Source organism: Arvicanthis niloticus, chromosome 2 (assembly GCF_011762505.2).
Source record: "Arvicanthis niloticus isolate mArvNil1 chromosome 2, mArvNil1.pat.X, whole genome shotgun sequence".
Classification (NCBI taxonomy): Eukaryota; Metazoa; Chordata; class Mammalia; order Rodentia; family Muridae; genus Arvicanthis; species Arvicanthis niloticus.
The window spans coordinates 22,399,153-22,419,812 of NC_047659.1; the positions used below are offsets into that span (position 1 = coordinate 22,399,153).

Consider the following 20,660-nt stretch of genomic DNA (forward strand, 5'->3'; position numbering starts at 1 on the left):
ATAGAAATTTTACATGGGCCAACATTTCTTTCCTCACATCCAGGTATGGTGCATGAGTGGAACACTTTCCATGTATTTTTCACAGCATTTTATAAGATTGTTAACAATTATTGGAAAGATGTCATTTAGATAGCTTTTTTTAAAAAATTATCTCACACTGTGCTACAGTATTATAATAGCTAAAATGTCATATTTACCACGTGTTAATAAAATTAATTCCTCCAACAAAAACTAAGGTGTGATAATACACTTAGGAATTCTTTTCTGCTAAAGGCTTTTTTTTTTTTTTTAATGAAGCTAACACAACAACTATAGCAGAAACAAAATGGTTCAGAAAGTTTTTACTTTCTTTTATGGAAATGGTTATTCTTCTAGTTTCTAGTTACCATCAAAGAAAATATAATTATTAGCAAACTATGTCTAAATAATTAAAAAGGATATTAAAATTTATGTTTTCTTGTGTTTTAAGTTATTTTTCCAAAGCCTTTTAAATATCTATTATTTCATTTGCATACAAGCTTGAATACTCCAGGAACTTCAAAAAAGCACTTGCTCGCTAACCATGAATACTGACAGCTAGGATGTTAAGAAAATGTAGAAGTTATATGTTTCTGTATCATGGATACCTGGGGAGAAATATATGACATAGTTAGAATACTTGCTGTTCTCTCAGAGGGCTTGGGTTTGACTCCTAGTATACACGGCCATTCAAACCAACTGTAATTCCTGTTCAAGGCACTAACATGGTGTACACACACAAGCACACAAAATACTCATACACATGAAATGCATGTTTTAATGGGGAAAGCTACTGTTCGTGTCTAGGAATGGGCAGGTACCCCCTGGATTACTGCAGAAGACACTGGACTGAAGGCTCTTCCTTAACAGCATCAATTGTCCTTACAATTTTGAAAGTGGAGTGATATGATCTGTGAGAAATTGTGTGGTGCTGGAAAAATGCACAGAACCACTAAGCAGATAGTGGTGCTGCGCACCTGTAATACTAGCTGGATGAGCACAGCCATGCTGTCCCCATTTGGAGAAAGGGGTGTAAAAAGAGGGAATAAGGTCCTGGGGAAAAGGCAAGAGAGGAGTAAAAAATGGAGCACGTGCCAGACAACAGTATGCTGCTCTGTTAGGATTCTTATCTCATTTGGTTTAAGTTCATTTTCACAGGAAAACCAAAATGTAGATACTATTAACCCTATCCCATTTTAAGTGACAAGAAAACTTAAGATTCAGAAACCTTAATAATTACCACAAATCTAATTGCTAATTAATGGTATTTCTAAGAGTACATTAGGATACAAGTAAATCTATTTTCATACTATTTCATAATCCCTGACGGAGGGGTCTGTCCAACACTTAGCGGTTGCTTTAAAAGCAAACAGATGTGAATCCCCTAATAAAGTACAATTAAGGGTTCTCTTGACTTTTCCATCAGGCACACAACAAAGATAGTTTAGACAGAACTAGTGTAGATAACCTACTATGAATACATCTTATTAAATTTATTCTAATAGTCAAATATGTTTGGAAATCAGAGAGAATGTAGTCCTAAGAGCTAACATTTGAAACTTTTACTACCTGAGTGGTCAGAAACTTGAGAATAGATAGGCCATGAACCAAGGGAAAAATCAAATACAACTGTTCTGTTAAAGGAACATAGTAATGAAATGGCTCCAGTCAGCATTCTGCTATACTCACAAATCAATATCATACTCAGGCTTCATGAGTTGTCCTCTGACATATGTGTATGCTCACTGTGACACACATGTCACACATATACACTAAATAAATAAATACCTCCACTTTAGTTATACAATTTAGTTACATTACAGTACACAAGAACAGGAAGTGACTCGTTGAATTATATTGTTACAGAGGCACAACGTGCCATGCATACTAACAAATACATATTATGTTTGGCTACTGCTTAATGAATATGGAAAAAATTTATCTATAAGAAACCTGAAGGTTTTTCTTTCAGAATTAAAATATCTGTATCTATTACTTAAATAAATACAGTATAAAGTATATCAACTTATAAATGATAAGTTAAAAACCCATCAATTATATTTTTTGTATCAACTGAGATATTTCAGTATTTAGAAAATAAATCTAAGTCTCATAATAAAAACATATTTAAAAAAATAAAATTGGCTCTTTTCTGGATGTAAAGAGGAAGCGGCAGTTTCAGACTTTCTGGTAGTCAGCTGTTTTCCTCTCCAGGCCTAGAAAAGATATGTGTAAAGTACAACCCAGAAAAAGGAAGGTTCCCTTACTTGACTTTTGTTTTACTTTTAGTTTTAGTTTGTGTTAGAACAAAAATTTACAGACTGACCATTTATCACATTTATCATAAGGTACAGATGTATAGAGATAGTTAGATGACTAATATCTACTTATGTCCTTTGGCGATTGGGTTACCTCACTCAAGCATCTATGATGCTATGCTATATTCCATAGACCCAGGGAGGCTGGACAGGAAGAAAGGCACACTGTAGGATGTATGAGCCTCACTGTGAAGGGAGAATAGAGTGGTCATGGAAGGCAGATGGGAGAAGCAGACTGGATGGGAAAGGCTGATGAGGGGAGTGGGGAGGAGAATGGGGAATAGCCAGATAGCCATGAAGATGAATGGAAATCTGCAATTGACAGGTGGGAGGTAGGCGGTATCTCCAGGAAGAGACAGAGACCTGGAATAGGGGAGGCCTCCAAGAATCAATAGGGGTGCACTTAACTGGGACTCATAGCATTGGAAATATAGAGCCTAGGGTGGCTGCATCCTGTGGCCAGACAGGAATCCTGGTGGAGCTATAGGAACACCAATTCACCCACAAAATTCTTGACCCAAACTTATCCTGTCTACAAGAAATACAGGAATTAGGAATGCAGCAGAGAATGAGGGAATGGCCAAACAATAACTGACCCAATTTGAGACTCATCCCATGGGCAACCACCATTTCCTGACACTATTAATGATAGATACTCTGTTATGCTTGCAGACAAGAGTCTAGCATGGCTGTCCTCAGATAGGCTCAAGCCAGCAGCTGACTCAGATACAAACACCCATAGACAAACAGTGAATGAAGCTTGGGGACTATTATGAAAGAATAAAAGTGAGGATATCAGCCCCAAAGGGGATAGGCACTCCACAGGAAAGCCAACAGAATCAACTAACCTGGATCCTTGAGATACTCAGAGACTGAACCACCAACCAAAGAACATACACAGGATGGACCTAGTGCTCCCTACACAGATGTGCAGCTTGGTCTCCATGTGGGTCCCATATAATGGGAACAGGAGCTATCCCAAAAGCTGATGGCTCTGTATGGGATATGTTTTCTAGTTGGGCTACCTTGTCTAGCCTCATAGAGACTAGGAGTGCCAGAGCAGAGAGATAGATACCCCAGGAGGAGGGGTTCCACCAGCTCAGAGAAGAATGGGAGGTGGGTATAGGAGAAGGATAATGGGAGGGGTGACCAGGAGATGGGCAGTGAGGCTTGATGACCCAGAGTAGGAGGCTATGCTACAGCACTGAGGTGGGAGTGGGTGAATGGGTAGAAGAGCATCCTTATGGGATGGGGTATTGCAGAGGAAGAAGTGGGAAGGGAGATATCATTTTAAAAAACGAATAAAATGATTAATAAAGAAGAAATTAATTATTTAGTTAATTAATTTTTTAAAAAAAGAAGGCACTGGTTTCTTCCGGTATGGGCAGGAGCACTGAGCAGATCCCAGGCTGCGGTTCTGACCCCAATCTCACAGAACCAGGAGGAAGCTGGCCTCACAGGAGCTCTAACCCTGGCAGGATCTTAGGTAAGGAGAAAGTCACACCTGCCCCAAACAGGGAGTAGCTGGGACCCACTAGGACCCAGAAAGTCATTACTGGCCCTGAGCCTTGGTTCCTTCCAGTCTGGGACCAAACACTGAGCAGATCTTAGGCTCCAGTTCTAACACCAGTAGCAACACTCACTCACGACAGTTCTGATACAACCAAAATAATACGAAAGACAGGCTCCAGTAAGAGACAGGACAGGGACCACTAAAAAGATCCAGATGGCAGAAGGCAAGCAAAATAACAAGAATCAGCAACTCAGGGTACTCGGCATCATTAGAACTTAGTTCTCACACATTAGAAAGTCCTGAATCTCCCATATCACCAGGAAAGCAAGATTCAGATTTAAAATCACTTCTAATGATGGTGATAGAGGTCTTTAAGAAGGACATAAATAACACTCTCAAAGAATTTGAGGAGAACACAGGTAAATAGGTAGCAGCCTTTAAAGAAGAAACACAAAAATCCCTTAAGAATTTACAAGAGAACACAACCAAACAGGTGAAGGAATTGAACAAAACCATCCAGAACATAAAAATGGAAGTAGAAACAAAGAAATCACAAAGGGAGACTACCTGCAGATAGAAAACCTAGGAAAGAAATCAGGACTCATAGATGCAAGTATCACTAACAGAATACAAGAGACAGAAGAGAGAATCTCAGGTGCAGAAGATACCATGGGAAGTATTGACACAACTGTCAAAGAAAATGCAAAATGCAAAAAGTTCTTAACACAAAACATCCAGGAAATCCAGGACACAATGAGAAGACCAAACCTAAGAATAATAGATATAGAAGAGAGTGAAGATTCCCAACTTAAACGGCCAAAACTTATCTTCAACAAAATTATAGAAGAAAACTTCTCTAACCTAAAGAACAAGATACCCATAAAACAAGAAGCCTATAGAACACCAAATAGACTAGACCAAAAAAGAAATACCTCCCATCACATAATAATCAAAACACCAAGTGCACAAAGAAAGAATATTAAATGCAGTAAGGGAAAAAGGCCAAGTAACATATAAAGGCAGACCTATCAGAATTATACCAGACTTCTCACCAGATACTATAAAAGCTAGAAGATGCTGGACAGATGATATACAGACCCTAAGAGGTCGCAAATGCCAGCCCAGGCTACTATACCCAGCAAAACTTTCAGTTACCATAAATGGAGAAACCAAGATATTCCACAACAAAATCAAATTTACACAATATCTTTCCACAAACCCAGCATTACAAAGGATAATAGTTGGAAAGTTCCAATACAGGGAGGGAAATTATACCCGAGAAAGAGCAAGAAAGTAATCCTCTTCCAAAAAAATCCAAAAGAAGATAGACACACAAAGATGATTCTACCTCTAATAACAAAAATAAGAGGAAGCAATAATCACTGTTCCTTAATATCTCTTAACATCAATAGACTCAATTCCCCCAATTAAAAGACATAGGCTAATTGACTGGATACGTAATCAGGACCCAGCATTTTGCTGCATACAGGAAACCCACCTCGGTGACAAAAACAGACTTTACCTTAGAGTAAAAGGCTGGAAAACAATTTTTTCAAGAAAATGGTCCGAAGAAACAAGGTGGAGTAGCCATTCTAAAATCTCCAGCCCGAGAACACAATGGGAGGAACTCATGGCTCCACCTGTATAGGTAGTTGAAGGTGGTCTTGCCAGGCATCAGTGGAAGTGATAATTTGGATTATCACTTTGATCCAAATTTGATAATTGGATTTGAAGTACCTGAAAATTTGGATTCGCTAGTCTTGGGGAATTTCGAGAGCAGAGAGGAAGGAATAGGAGGATGGTGGGAGCACATACTCATAGTAATTGGAGGAGGGGGGATGGGGTAAGGGGTTAGGCATCACTGGAAGTGGATGGCCTAGGTGCCTTAAAATTTGGATTCCCTAGTGTTGGGGAATTTCCAGAGCAAGGAGGCAAAAATAGGAGGATGGTGGGAGCACACCCTCATAAAAACTCCCAGAATTATATGGATTAGACATGACAGAGGCAGGCCACCAGAAGACTAGATTCCAGAATTCAAACAAAAAATTATCTTGATACTAAAATTTGTTTTGAGAATTGTATGTTGCAGAATACACAGCCTTGGTTTATCAAGCAAGCTGAGCAGACCTGCTCAAACCTCTGATGTCCCACTATTTCAGCTGGATGCAGTGAAGACACAGCATCAGAGGCTTATCAATTTACTCTTCCCCCTGCCCCTCTTCTAACATCTCAATGCCCGTAATCAGCTTGAAGAAGTTAATGAAAAATCAGCACCCCTATTCCTTGGGCTTGGGGACTGAGGTGGTTAATATTGGACTATCTTTCTAGGGAAAAGTTGTGGTTTTGTTGGAACAGGGAGGATTAGCTAGGATTTATTGCATAGCCATAACCTATTGGTAGAAATAAGTATAACTGTTATTAAGATGAAGTTATACTTTCTTAAATGGCACCAAATTTACTTTGATTTCAAATTTAAGGTTTTCATTGGTACAAGTTTCTTATTGATATAAAAGTGAGATGAATATTGTTATTGGCATAGTCATTGTGCCTATATAACACATTTAGAAATACAAGGCTTAGACCCAGTCTTTCTTTAAGTTTTCTAACTGATGATGATTATGATGATGATGAGATGGTTAGCCTGTGAGTTAAGGGACTATAGCAAATTCATGGCTTTGAGTTTATTGTTAGGGTGTTTTCTATATTTTATTTAGAAATAGCTGAGAGGAGTTAACAGACAACAGTCCAGATTGCCTTACATAAATAGTTGGTTTTCAAAACGTCAGAAGTCCACAGAATTGAAGTTACAAACATTTCTGTATTAATATTCGTTTTGATTAGAGACCTGTCTGCTCCTGACAGCTTCCTGTCTTGGATTCTAAGAAGAAATTGAGCAACTTTGGAGTTACTTCAGTTGTGGTAAGACAGTCACTAGGCAAGAATTACCACTTGTCATGTACAGACAAATCACTGTCCAGAAAAGGACACACTTGAAGAATAGTCGATTGATTATATATGCCAAAACAGAGTAAGCAGCACTTAATAATTCTGCATCACTAGGTTTGTCAGATGATCCTGGGCCAGAGGGCTGAAGATCAGATGCTCTAACGTTTTGTAGTATAGGGACTGTCCAGGTGTTCAGCGCTCTCTATAAATTGGCTTAGTTTTAGAAGCTATGCTTTGTGCTTCCCATAATTTCAGTTAACTCAGTCATTGTGGCTTTCTGATGGAGTTGAAGACTTATAGTCTCACAGCCAATCCCAGCTATTTACTTTGTGACAAAAGATCTGAGAGGATGGTTTTCAGCTGACATTCATTCTAAAGCCAAGAAAAAAGCCAGGTTCAGAACTAAGTCTTTTAGTTAGGAGAGATGACAGAGGTTCTGATTAGTCAACAAAATGATGGACTGGGCATTGGGTCTATCTTGTATCTTACTGACACAAATTGGTATAGTTATGTTCTAATTGTATTTTAAGAGAAACGTTTTATTTTAACTGAAGTGTGATATGTAGGAGGAGCTAAGGTGGGAGGAGTAAAGAGAGGAAGAGGTGGAGTAAGGAGAGAAGGAGCTAGGTGACAAGAGGGCGGGGGAGAAAATGGAGTCGGATGTTCATGTATCTCAGACAGTCAAAGATAGTTGATATATCTAGGCTGGGTATTGGATTGCACTTCTGATTGTATGGGCATCTTGTAATTGAGCATTACCAAACTTATAAAGCCTTTGATTAACGTTAAAAAAATTGTACTGAAGCAAAAAGGATAAGGGAGGATTGGATAGGGGTTTTCTAGGGAGGGGAAATGGGGAAGGGGATGGCATCTGAAATGTAAATAATATATCCAATAAAAAAATGTACAAATCACAAAAAATTAGAAATTTCCAGGTAACAGCAAACTATTTTACAGATTTGTAAGAGATTTCTTATATTTGATTTTGAATGAGTTATCCCTCTTCAAATTGTAATTAACAAACTCTAGCCATACCACTGCTAGAGTGCATCTGTTCCCCCTTGATATCTGAGCTTGTATCTATCTACAGGCATTCAGGGCAAGAGGGCATTACTGAAAATTTAATCACTCCTTACATTTATCCTGAAATAATTTCAAATTCTTCCAGTATTTCTTTGTAACCTGTCACTGATTTTACCCAATAGATCCTAGATGCTGTTAAATTTGCTAACACTAAATTAGTTTTACAGATTTCAATTCTAAACAAAGAGAACCCAAACAATTACCTCAAGCTTTCAACAATTCAACCTCACTCTCTTCAACTGTGAAGTGACAGCAGCTTGATTAAAATGTTAAAATTCTAAGCTGCTATCATTTCATCTTAATGTAAGACATTGATAGTTAAGAATGATATTAAAAATAAACCAAGTGATAGCACAGGTTAAGATTTTATACTAATGGGCAAATGGTTAACGTTTTTCCCTATCTCTCAGAAAACACTTATCAATGAGATTATCAGGCAGTCACTTTTTGTTGCTGTGCTAATAAACTAAACACAAAGCACCAGAAATAAAGACTGACATAATGTAGCTACAAACTGATGGCTCCCAAGAATTGAAGAAGCTGCAAAATGGCAGGAAAGAATTCTATCTTAGAGCCTTCAAAAAGAGTTTTGTCTAACAGACACATGATGTTGAACTTCTAGTCTCCACGTTTGTGACAGAATAAGCTCTCCTAACATGGATCTTTAGATTAATAATAATGTACATAACTGTATTAGGGATGGTTTGTCAAATAAAGTTATTAAAGAAATTCCAGGTATTCTTAGTAAAGCCAAAAGATAGACAAAAGGCAATACTATTAATGTTATAACATTTATGACACTCAGAAGTTATGCTTTTGAATGAAGAAACAAACCACAGATGTAACCAGTGACTACTCATTGATTCTTTGGAAATAAAGAATGTGACTCCCAATCATTCCATTAAAATGGGATTTACAGAATAATCTTCCATATAATAATTCAAGGAAAATTAATGGTATTACAATAGTACCCAGCCAGAAGTCAAAGCATAACCAAGTACTCCAAAATAAAATTTCATTGAAATACTTAAATTACTCAGTAAAGACATAAATATAACAGTATTCCTGTGCTCTCATTTACTAACTGTGAAAAATTACTAATAAAAATCATTCTGAGATTAGAACTTTTTTTAATGAGAATATGTAGCCCATTTGATAAGTTTTTGTGTGGACAGAATGTTTTAGATTTCTATTAATATCCCTCTAAAGGTTACAAAACAATAGGAAAGAAAATATCCAGGAAATGAAACAAAGCTAATAGAATTACTGAGTTATATTTATACTTGCAATCTTGAACTTACAATGTGATGATAAATGTAATGACAACTCATGATGTTGTTATTTATATGAAGCCTGGACAGCACAGTGTAGATCACCCTTCTCATCCTTGGTTGCCAATTATATATTCTTGCAGGACACTTGAGACATGATCTGAGCTGAGAGCCCCGCTAGGAGCGGGTTTCCACTGCTGCATTAGATATGTGTCACATGTACAATGCAGCAGTCTTTAGACCTGGACATAGTAGGAGCTAAGTGAGTACAGAGCATTAAATACACTCAGTGAGCCACCACCTCAACAGCAACCTTCCTCACTGCAAAGAAAACACTGGCACAAAGTAACCACTGAATACATGATACCTGGACCCTTTTGTACAATGACAACAAAGTCATATTATTTACTCAGTACTTTCTAGTAAACATAGTATTTTAAACTTTGATGTATTTCATGACTGTAAAAAAATTACTTGGGTTTTATACAAGTAACAATTGCATTAATGTTATATCTTACTTTTTAAGATTTGGAGATTTTGAGAGATCCATAATATAATGTGTAGAGCTCAAATAGAATGCACAGGATTCAGTGTAACCTAGGATATAGTGTAAACTAAGATAAGAATAAGCTACTAAGATTTTAGATGGAATAAGATTGGCAGTTTATTTCAAGTTTACACAACTGTTCAAACACACAACACACACACAGATACAGAGAGACAGAGAAAGACAGACACAGGGACAGAGAGACAGAGACAGACTGAGACAGAGATATGCACATTCACAAATATAGTTTCAATTAGACAGAATATTAACTATTAGATACTATTGCACTGCATCAAATTCACATTCAACAATAAATCACTATTTAAACCAAAAGAGGGAAGCTGACTGTTAACATTCTAATAAAAAATAAAACATTGGTGAAATAATAGATATGCAAATAAGCTTAAGTTTTCTGTAATGTATAAAGTGGGGAAAATGTCACATTATACCATATATATTCAAAATCTTGTGAATTAGAAATGAACTTGAAAATTAACTATTTCAAGGTAAAGTGAAACATTCAACCTAAGTAATCTGTACCAAGAGTATAGAACATAACACAAATGACAAGAGATGCCTAATTTCTTTTTTTTTTTTTCCCCCAAGGGGGAGGAGGTTTATTCAGGAGATAGGGCAAAGGTGGGGAGAAGAAGGTGGAAGGATAAGAGAGAAGAAAAGTAGAGGCCGGCCATGACCAAGTGGAGAGAGAGGAGGTGGGGAGGGGACAGAGAGGCGAGAGGGTAAGAGAGAGGGTAAGAGAGTAAGAGATTAAGAGCAGATGCCTAATTTCTATGCCATTTACAAATTCTCTTGGTGACCAAAAACAGAACTCACATTGTGCTTCACAAAATTTGTGTTGACTTTAAGAAGTTACATTAGAAAATTTATTTCAATATTCTAATATTTTGGTAATTAGGATATTGTTATTGTTCTTATTTAAAATTAGTATTAGAAATTTCTTCATGTTCAAATATTCACATGATTATTTTCCTAAGGTTTAAAAACTAAAATAACTATTGTATATTAGAAAGTTGGTTATTGTATTTGTTATACAACTAAACTACCATCTTTTACACGTTCATATCAAATGCCAATCAGAATTTTAAAAAAGAAATGATTGAAATATTCTTAATTCAGTTACCCTTGTTTTACTATTGCTAATAACAGTACAGAGTTAACTGGTACAACTTAGATAAAATTCAAAATTGGGCATCACAACTGCAATACATTAAAGAAAAACATGGACCTAAAATAACATTCTTTCTATTATTTCATTCATTTCTTCCTTCTCAATTATGACAACTTTCAACTATCTTCAGTAAAAGAATAAATACACTATTACAACAAACACTCTTAAATGCCATCTTTTTATTAAGGTATTCATTCTACCATACCTCTATTATTCATATTTCAAAACAGGTAATTGAAAAGATAAGAGATTAAATAATATACATTGTTTTTAAATCCTTTTAAATGGATGACTTAAAAAAACAATATAAGTCCACCTCAAACTGTTCGATTTTTAAAAATTTTACTCTCAGGGTTATAACTGCAGGGCATGCTGGCACAGGACATTAATCCCTAAACTGAAGGCCTTCCGAAGCTATGAAGTGAGTTTTGGGACAACAATGAAGCCGTGTAAAATGTTGAAGAGTAAGAACAAGGCTTAAGATATGGATCAATAATAGGGAGCTCACCTAGCTTTTGGTTCGATCCCTAATACCAGGGGTGAGGTAGGGGACTCACAGACCACTCCTAAAAGATTACTTCTTTGTTCTTCACAAGAAAATTTGAAGATAAAGATATAAAATGATAATGTACTAGCTCTTAATGTGAACTAGTGGCAGAATTAGACTCTAAATTCATCTTCTGTAACTTCAAGTCTATTGTCACCTGTCTCTCCCACCTCCTATGTAATAGTGTGTAAAATAGGCAGTAGGTACAGTAGTGAACATCAAAACCCATCAAGTGCTCCAAGGAATGCCAATCACTGAAAGAATGAACACAATATTGGCTAATATATCTGATTCTGTATTAGTCAGAATATAAGTCTAATCTGTGGATCAGAATTTTTAGCAAACATACTATACTTCAAGTGAATGAGCTAACAACTGAGTTTCCGTGTGTGTGCGCAGACATTCTCGGTAGATATACTAAGAAAAAAGTGTATGTCAAATTGATAAAAGACAGAAATGTAGGTAAATGTTAATGAGTAGAAACTGAATATCCAAATTTGCAAATATGGAAATATTGATTCAGAGAGCTCCTTCCATTTTAACATGCATATTAGAAGATATATTTCAATTGACTTATATAAATAAATTCCCCACCAGCAATCTACGAATATCAAAATGTAAAATAAAAATACCAAACAAAATTAGGCTGTGCTGCTTCAAAGATCTCCTTATTTTTCTGAAATAAAAGACATATCAATGTGTCTTTTTGCTTGTCTACTTAAATCATAGTATTACCTTTTTTTCTGTAACATACAGTAAGTTTTAATATAATATAAATACCTGAATCTTCTAAGTTTAGATGTGATTTGAATGGTCTATCATCAAAACACACTACACAAAAGAAACCCTAGAATGGGTGAGTGGCAAGGGTAAAGCAGATTTTTTAGTTTCTGGAGCCAAAGAAGACTGAAAGGGGAAAGAGTAAAAAAGAAACCCATATCCTTCACAAGTTTCTTTTCCAAGGGATTGGTATTTATGGCAACTCCTCTCAGTGATCCAATTAAGAACTATATTTCTAATAGTGTTTAATGAAATATTTTATTTTCATCACAAGCATTCTGAACAGTTTTCTGAAAGCATCTCCATGAAAAAATCTAAGAAGTGATCAAGTAGCTTACTTTCCATCTACCAGGCTCTGAAAACATCAACATAGTGTCTGCAAAGAGCTGCCTGCCTGCTATCATCAAGTCAGAGTGCCATTGCTACTTCTTGTTGGTAATCTCTTCTCTCTGCTATTATTAGTTTTAAATAGAAAATTTACAATAACAAAAATGTCAAAAAAAAGTCACCTAAATTAACTCTACTTACATAATATATAAGACATTCAAACTTCCTAACAAATAAAAACTAAATTCTTTGCCTCTGCTTCTTTTATTTTTCAAAAATATAAGTAAAAATTAAAGATTATATATATATATATATATATATATATATATATATATATATATATATACACGTGTCTGTGTGTGTGTGTGAGTGAAGAATAAAATGTTGCTATTAAACAACAACTCTTTATCTTAGTTTGGGTTTTATTGCTGTAAAGAGTTACCATAACCAAGGTAACTTCTATAGTGGAAAACAATTAGGGCTGGCTTACAGTTTCAGAGGATTAGTACATTATCATCATGATAAGAAACACAGCAGCATACAGGCAGACAAGGTGCTGGAGAAGGAACTGAGAGTTCAACATCTTAATCTGCAGGGAACAGGAGACAGTGTGTGCCACACTGGGCATAGCTTGAGCTAGAAGACCTAAAAGACCACCCCCACAGTGACACACTTCCTCCAACAAGGCCACACCTCCTAGTAGTACCACTCCCTATGGGCCAAGCATTCACACACACATCTATGAGTGAAGGGCCATTACTATTCAAACCAGTGCACTCTTCATATCCAGAAGTGACAGTATCTTCTACACTATAATAGAAGGTGTCTCATAGGTAGCTGAAGCTTCACAGCAGCACTGGCCACCTGACATGAGCAACAATCCTCTTATCCAACAGTACATATAGACAGTGTATTTTTAAAGGTGAGTTGATTAAACAGTCAAATATTCTCCTTGAGAAGTTGATGATACTCAGGATGTGACACAGTAAGGTCAGTATTTGTCACATTTTAATGAGAAACTTGGTAATATAACAGGTAAACACACACACAAAAGCGCACATTATACAAATAAAACATACCATCAATTATCCTGGATGCTACATTTTATCTTATAATATTTCTATTAAATTAAAGTTCATATCAAAGAAAAAATTATTTTTATTTTAAAGTTCACATTCTTAGCTACTTTCATTTTTCCAAAGTCGTGGAAACACTAAAACAGTTTCTATACAACTAATGCCTGTATCAATTCTACAATGCCAAAAAAAAAAAACAAAAAACCATAAGGATAAAATCCTTTCTTTCACATTTTAGACTTACTACTATAATGAAAGGGACATTACCAATTAGGGGAGACTTTCCAGGAAAGAGAAACATTACCTGACTGCTTTAGAAAGTCTGGATCAAGGGAATGTCACCCAAGAAGTACCTACAGAGAAGAAAGCAGGGTGTGGAGAAGAAATGGAGGAAGGGAGGGAAAGAAATTACTATCAATAGGAGTTAAGTCTCTAAACCACACCATACTCAGACTCTTATTATATGTGTCTCATTTACTATGCTTTTTATCAAATGCTTCCCTGCTATTCCAGGCCACTGAGGAAGAACTAGCTTCTCTGCACTATCTTCTAAGTATATCACACATTTACTCACGCATCTGCTATGGAGAAAATAATACAAGGTATGAACTCAAAGGCACACTTAATATCTAGCTTTTGGGAAGGTGATACATTTGAGAAGTTGACACCAAACAACGAATCATTATTGTCTGTATATGTATGTTAGCGTAAGATTTTATTTAAATAGGAGAAAGGAGTCAGGATTACATTAATTTTTTATGTACTAAAAAATTACTACATTTAGGAAAGATGTACTACATTTAGGTCCATGGAGTCCCTTAAAACACTGTCAAAGCAAAGTTATGAGCCAACGTAATTAGTAAACATAATCTACAATTCATCTTATCTACTTTTAAAACATTATAACCAATAAAATATTTTCATTGTTATTTCCATGATACTGACTAAATTAACTTATATCTCAAACTCTTTACTCACAAACCACTAAATTTCACTTTGGCTTGGAGACAAGAAATTCCTAACCAGTGAAGCACAACAATGAATTTCATTTGTCATGTTAGTTCTTTCCTTAGTTCCATCCCATCTGTCATTGCTCTCGTTCCGAAATCCCTCTACTCCTTAGGACGCTAAGAATCTGATGATCATTTCTTCCATTACTGATTTCCAACTCAGCCTATAGTAACAGTTGTTCTTTCTGTGTTCTTGTACTGCATTTCCATGTTTGACTATCGTGTCTCTACCAGCAAAAGCTAGTTTCACTTTTAATAAAGTCTCAATGTTACATTTCATACTGAGTCTAAACTTGTCAAGATCTACAATCACCTAGGAAATAACATCTAAACTGATGTAACTTGTATGGGAAGACCATCCCATTAAGTTTCACTAACCAGAATCACTGACTGAATAGAAGGGAAAAAGAAGGAACAGCATTCATCTCTACCTGCTTCCAGAATGCAGAGGCAATGGGATCGTGCTGGAACAAACTATATGCACTCAAAACTGTGGCCAAAAATAAACCCTTCCGTACTTAAGTTGTATTTGTCATGTATTTGATCATAGCGATTAAAAAAAAAATCAATACGACCAAGAATGCAATTTTTTCCCTACTACACTCAAATTGTGTGGCTTAAATGGGATTAATTTTACTTCCTGACTGCAGATTCAATTAAAGATTCATAGGATTAAATATCTTTTGATGCAGTAACAAATTTAAAATCTGCATGATACAAATAAACAACACAGATAAATTGGGGGCCTTTGTCAAAACTACTGAGAAAGTATTCTTTTTCAGGAAAGGTAACCTGATACAATATAAACCAAGCCTTGGAAGTGACACAAACTGAGTCATTTTAGAATATTTCCCAAATAGAAGAAAATAGAAACAGAAAAGCAAAAAACCTAACAGCAACTGAGAATCACTAGATTCAACTTTGAGTGTAAACAACTTCCTTTAAGATATGACTTAAGTCCATGACATTGAATTTGGTTCTATTACTTAAAATCAAGAGATCTCTCACCTTCTAAGAATACTCATTAGATAAATAATTATTTTTTTCAAAAAGTGTCTTTTTATTTGAGATAATATATCTGACTTTTAATATATTTCATTATGTTGTGGTGACCCATAACTAAAACTGTTTTTATTGCCTCTTCATAACTATAATTTTGCTACTGTTATGAACAGTAATGTAAACATCTGACATGCTGCATGGTCTTAGGCAACCCCTGTGAAAGGGGTTGTGAGATGCCCAAGGGGTCGCAACAAACAGATTGAGAACTGCTACTCTAAAGTCTACTTTTTATGGCTCAGCAGACAAAAAGCATTTACTGTGCATGCCTGCTAATCTAAGTTTGATACCCAGGTCCCCCTGGAAGGTGAGACCCAATTTTTAAAAGTTGGTATTCTAATCTCCACATACCTGTCAGGACATGTAGAATTGCATACACAAGAGAGCACATACACACACACATACACTCAAACACATATACAAATATTTTTAATTTGTAATAAAATATTTTATTAATGATCACGTAAAGATTTATTATTTCATGATGCTAAGCCACATATTACAAACACAAAGGATTTAGAGAAGCAAGAGTGACTAGTCATATCTGTGACTAACTCAAAAAATGTCTAAAACCATTTTCCAAAAGTTTAAACAATAGCAATAGCCAAGCAAAATAACTTTTCTGGACTAAATTCTACTCTCTTGCTTATCCACATATTCTCTATACTATAAATTAAAAGGCCACTGTTCATGGGTGGCCACAGCTAAAACCACAAATCTTTAAAATACAATTGTATAACATTTTGTAAAGTATCACAGCCAAATAAAGTTAGAAAGTTCTTTGAGCTATAATTATTTTTCTAAAACTGTTTAAATTTTGATGAAAACTATAATAAATTATATTTTATAAAATTTTATAAAATCTAATGGATAGTCATTTTCATAATATAATTAATATAATCCATAAAGATAAGTGAGAATCTACATTTGGAATTGTTTCCTAAATCTATGAAACTCATTTAACATGGGCCACTCAATGTCTCCAAACACTTGCTATACTGAAGAAATGTCTCAAACATGAAACAATGGTAATGCCTGTAGCAGGAAAGAAAGGAAGGAAGGAAGGAAGGAAGGAAGGAAGGAAGGGAGGGAGGGAGGGAGGGAGGCAGGCAGGCAGGAAGGGAAAGAGGGAGGGAGAAACAAAGAAAAGAGAAAGAAAAGAAATGAGAAAGAAAAAGAAAACACACACACAAAATTGAGAACACCAAGATCAACTCTGCTGTTTCAAAATCCATTCACTGATCCAGTCCTATTTACTATGCAAGTAGTATTTAACCTGATAGACAGTATATTTATGTTAGTATGAAAAAATGTAAACATAACAAATATGGTCTTTGTCATAATAAAGCCCAGAATAAAACTGAGAGAAAAAAATTATGAGGCCATCAAAATAATACTGAATCGCTAAAAACATTATAGATAATTACAAACAAGCATTTATTTCAGATACAATGCTAAGAAAAGGCTGTCTGAAAAGGTAAGACTTTGCTGGAACCTGAGAAAAGGGAAGAAGGCAAGAGGGAAAACCAAGCTAGGGAGCAATGCTATGGATAAGGATTTAGCCCTGGATGAAACCTATGAAGAAGGAAGACCAAGTGTGGGTGCTTCAGTCCTTCTTAGAAGGAGTAACAAAATATTCAAGGGTGCAAATATGGAGATAAAGTGTAGGACAAAAACTGAAAGAGGGGCTGTCTGGAGACCCTTCCACCTGGGTATCCATCCCATGTGCAGTCACCAAAGGTAGAAGCTGATGTTGATGTCAGGAAGTGCATGCTGACAAAAGCCTGATATAGCTGTCTCCATAGAGGTCTGCCAGAATCTGACATATTCGAAGGTGGATGCTCACAGCTAACCATTGATCTGATCAAGGGGTTCCCAATGGAAGAGTTAGAGAGAAGACTGAAGGAGCTGAAAGGGTTGGTGGCCCCATGAGAAGAGCAACAATACCAACCAACCAGAGCTCCCCAGGGTCTAAACCACCAGCCTGAGAGCACATAGGGAGGGACCCATGACTCCAGCTGTATAGGTAGGGGAGGATGGCCTTGTCAGGCATAAGGGGGAGATGAGATCCTTGGTCCCATAAAGGCTGGACACTGAGTGTGAGAGAACGTGAGGATGGGAGGTAGGAGTGTGGGGGGGGGGGGTAGATGGGGGCACATCCTCATAGAAGCAGGAGGAGGGAGGATGGGATAGGAAGTTCCTGGGCAGGGGGGGAATGGGGTAAGGGGATAACATCTGAAATGTAACTATAATATCCAATTAAAAAATGTTTATAAAAAGGGTATCTAGAAAATGAATTAACTGTCTCTGAAGCATTATTTAATTTCATAAAGGCACCTAGATAAATAATGTTACATTTTAGGATCTACATAAGGAGACAGAAGCAAATCAGCAGGAGATAGCATGGAAATAATAGAGGGTTAGGGGAGAACTGTATGAACAAAATATATAATGTCTTTCGGATAAATTATCATAATGAAACCTATTCAATTAAGATATAACAATGCCAAAAAGTATACTACAGATAAAAGCACAGCCAGTGTTCTTTCCCTCTCTGGCATCCTTGTTCTTATCCCAACTTTCCTTCTCTGATAGGGTATTAAAAGCTCTCATTGTAAATATAGTTTTGTCTATTTTCAAAACTATCATTCATTTTGTCTTTTTTTAACTTGTAGGTAAAACATGAACATAGCACTTGCTAACATAATAACATAGTATTTTGATACATGTTTCATGTCCTGTTTTATTCATTACTGTTCCTATAACTGTGACCAAATGTATGACAGAAGGCAACTTCACAGTGCATGACAGAGGCAACTTCGGAAAGAAAGGGCTAATTTGGATTCCCAGTTCATAGAAGAACAGGCCAACAAGGCAAAGCCTAGGAGCTGTGTTGGGTCCATGACACTGGCCAGGAATCAAGAAACGGAGCATTGCAGTACTTTTCTGGCTTTCTCTCTCTCTCCAATTTTATTTACTCTGGGTCTCCATCACAGTGCATAATGCCACCTTTGTTCAGGATAAGTCTTCCTTCCTCAATTAAACCTGTCTTGAAATATCTAAAAGTGTGCCTGGTTAGTACTGTTAATCTTTCTTCATTGAACAAAGTTGGCAATAAAAATTTTCTTTCATGATCTTGAAGTTTACTGTGGGAGCTTTTGGGGATCCCACTTGGAGTTCAATACTAAAGACATAGCAGCATGTGTACAGTATGAGCAGTAGCTCAGCCACCATGGAGCTCCACATGGCTTCCGGGCCCTGCCCCTCTTCAGCTTCTGTCCCCCTACCCAGCAGTTCTGCCTGTCCTCTTTATTCATCAAAAGTCGCATTCTGTTCTCACACACAAAAAAACTACTAGCATAATGGGAAAGGTTCCCCAGCTTACTCTTCCTGAGCCAAAATTTTTCATATCCTTAAAATCCAAAGACAGAATTTAATAGCTTTAAAAAATGATTATTCTTGTGTCTATGATGCTTACTATAATCATAACTGTAAATCTGAATTTTTACAAACAATATATGAGCTACATGTACAAACCACCTTACTTTATAAATCACTCAAGATAGAGCAGCAAGAACATACATTTAATCACAAGCTTCTGCCTTTCTTACAGCTGGCTCACTATGGAAGCAGCAGATGGATCTGGTTCCTTGAACCAAGATATGCACGACTGCTTCCAAAGTACCCTTTCTCCAACAGCCCGTCTGCCTCAGCTCCACTGACATCACCAAGACACTCCTCATCACAATGGAACCAATACAGTCCTACAGTGAGGAGTCCAGCAGAGTAAGAACATCAGAGATGGGAGTCACCATCACACAGTTGTTCACTACTTAATAGTCAGGAAAACTGGAAGAAATAGGGTAATGGAAGCAGGAGAGTATGATCACAATATACTGCATACATATACAAAAATTTCAAATATAAAAAAGAACAAAAGTCTGAATAAGATGACCTGTTCTCCTACTAAAATGTAATCAGTACTTTCTTTTCAAATGTTTCTATATTTTATAAGGTTCTTTCTTTCTATCAAGTCTGTAGAGAAATTCTAGAAGGCAAGGAGAGAATACTTGGATAGTATTTTAGGAGCAAAGTAGAGGCCCCATTACCTGTAGTGCTCACTGCTGGGAACATTCTGTGAAAAGTACAAAGCTGCTGTGCGTGCTCTCCAATGCCATTTCTTTGCAGGAAGAGTGTACAGCACGCAGTCATCTAATTCTTCTTGGAGCAACTCTACCAGCTGTTGATGGGAGCCTCCATAAAATGCCTCAATGATGAGGATACTCATTGGCTTGTTCAAACCTTCAGAACGTTAAGAAAAAAAAAGTTAATTATTTATATATATATATATGTGTGTGTGTGTGTGTATACATACATATATTTATGTTTCTTCAAATTGTATGTACACATACAATTCTAATAAAGTATACTTAAATTAAAAACTGAGAAAACAGAAACATTTTGGTACATGTAATTTTAAAAAATAATCATCCTCGAGGCTTGAGAGACAGCTCAGTCATTAAAGGCTTACAACCAAAAGTACAAAAGTAAGCACCCCATTCAAAAAAATGGAATATGGAATGAAATCATCAATCAATATATTTATAGTAGTTATGTATGGAATGAAATCATCAATCAATATATTTATAGTAGTTATGTATGGAATGAAATCATCAATCAATATATTTATAGTAGTTACGTTAATAAAAAAATAAAGGTACTTTTATTTTCATTGTTTTCTTCAGCCCTAAGATTACTTCAACTATGAGTTTTAATTTGTTGTCCTACCCAGAAGCATAAAATTCTTTTCAATAAGAGAAGAGACCCTTATTGGTTAGTTCAGTGCAGAACATGACTCAGTGATCTTTGACCCTATATGATCTACAGCTTTCTTGGATAGCCTTTGAACTGCTCACCTAATTTTTTTTTTTTTTTTACACATTTTTAAGAGAAGGTCTCATAACATAAAAATGTCT

The 20,660-nt window shown here is 36.1% G+C and overlaps 1 protein-coding gene across 13 annotated transcripts in view; it reads right to left on the minus strand.

The window, feature by feature from the left end:
• Qtman (queuosine-tRNA mannosyltransferase) overlaps positions 1 to 20,660 on the minus strand; it is a 345,771-nt gene that overhangs the window by 210,675 nt on the left and 114,436 nt on the right. For 12 of the 13 annotated variants that reach the window (XR_013108571.1, XM_076928704.1, XM_076928703.1 and 9 more), the window contains one exon: positions 19,794 to 19,986. The exons of the other annotated variant lie outside the window; for it this stretch is intronic. Coding sequence is in view for 11 of the 12 variants with exons in the window: in XM_076928704.1 (XP_076784819.1) it covers positions 19,794 to 19,972 (179 nt within the window). In the remaining variant the exon portion in view is untranslated. The remainder of the gene's footprint in view (positions 1 to 19,793; positions 19,987 to 20,660) is intronic. 13 annotated transcript variants of the gene reach the window in all.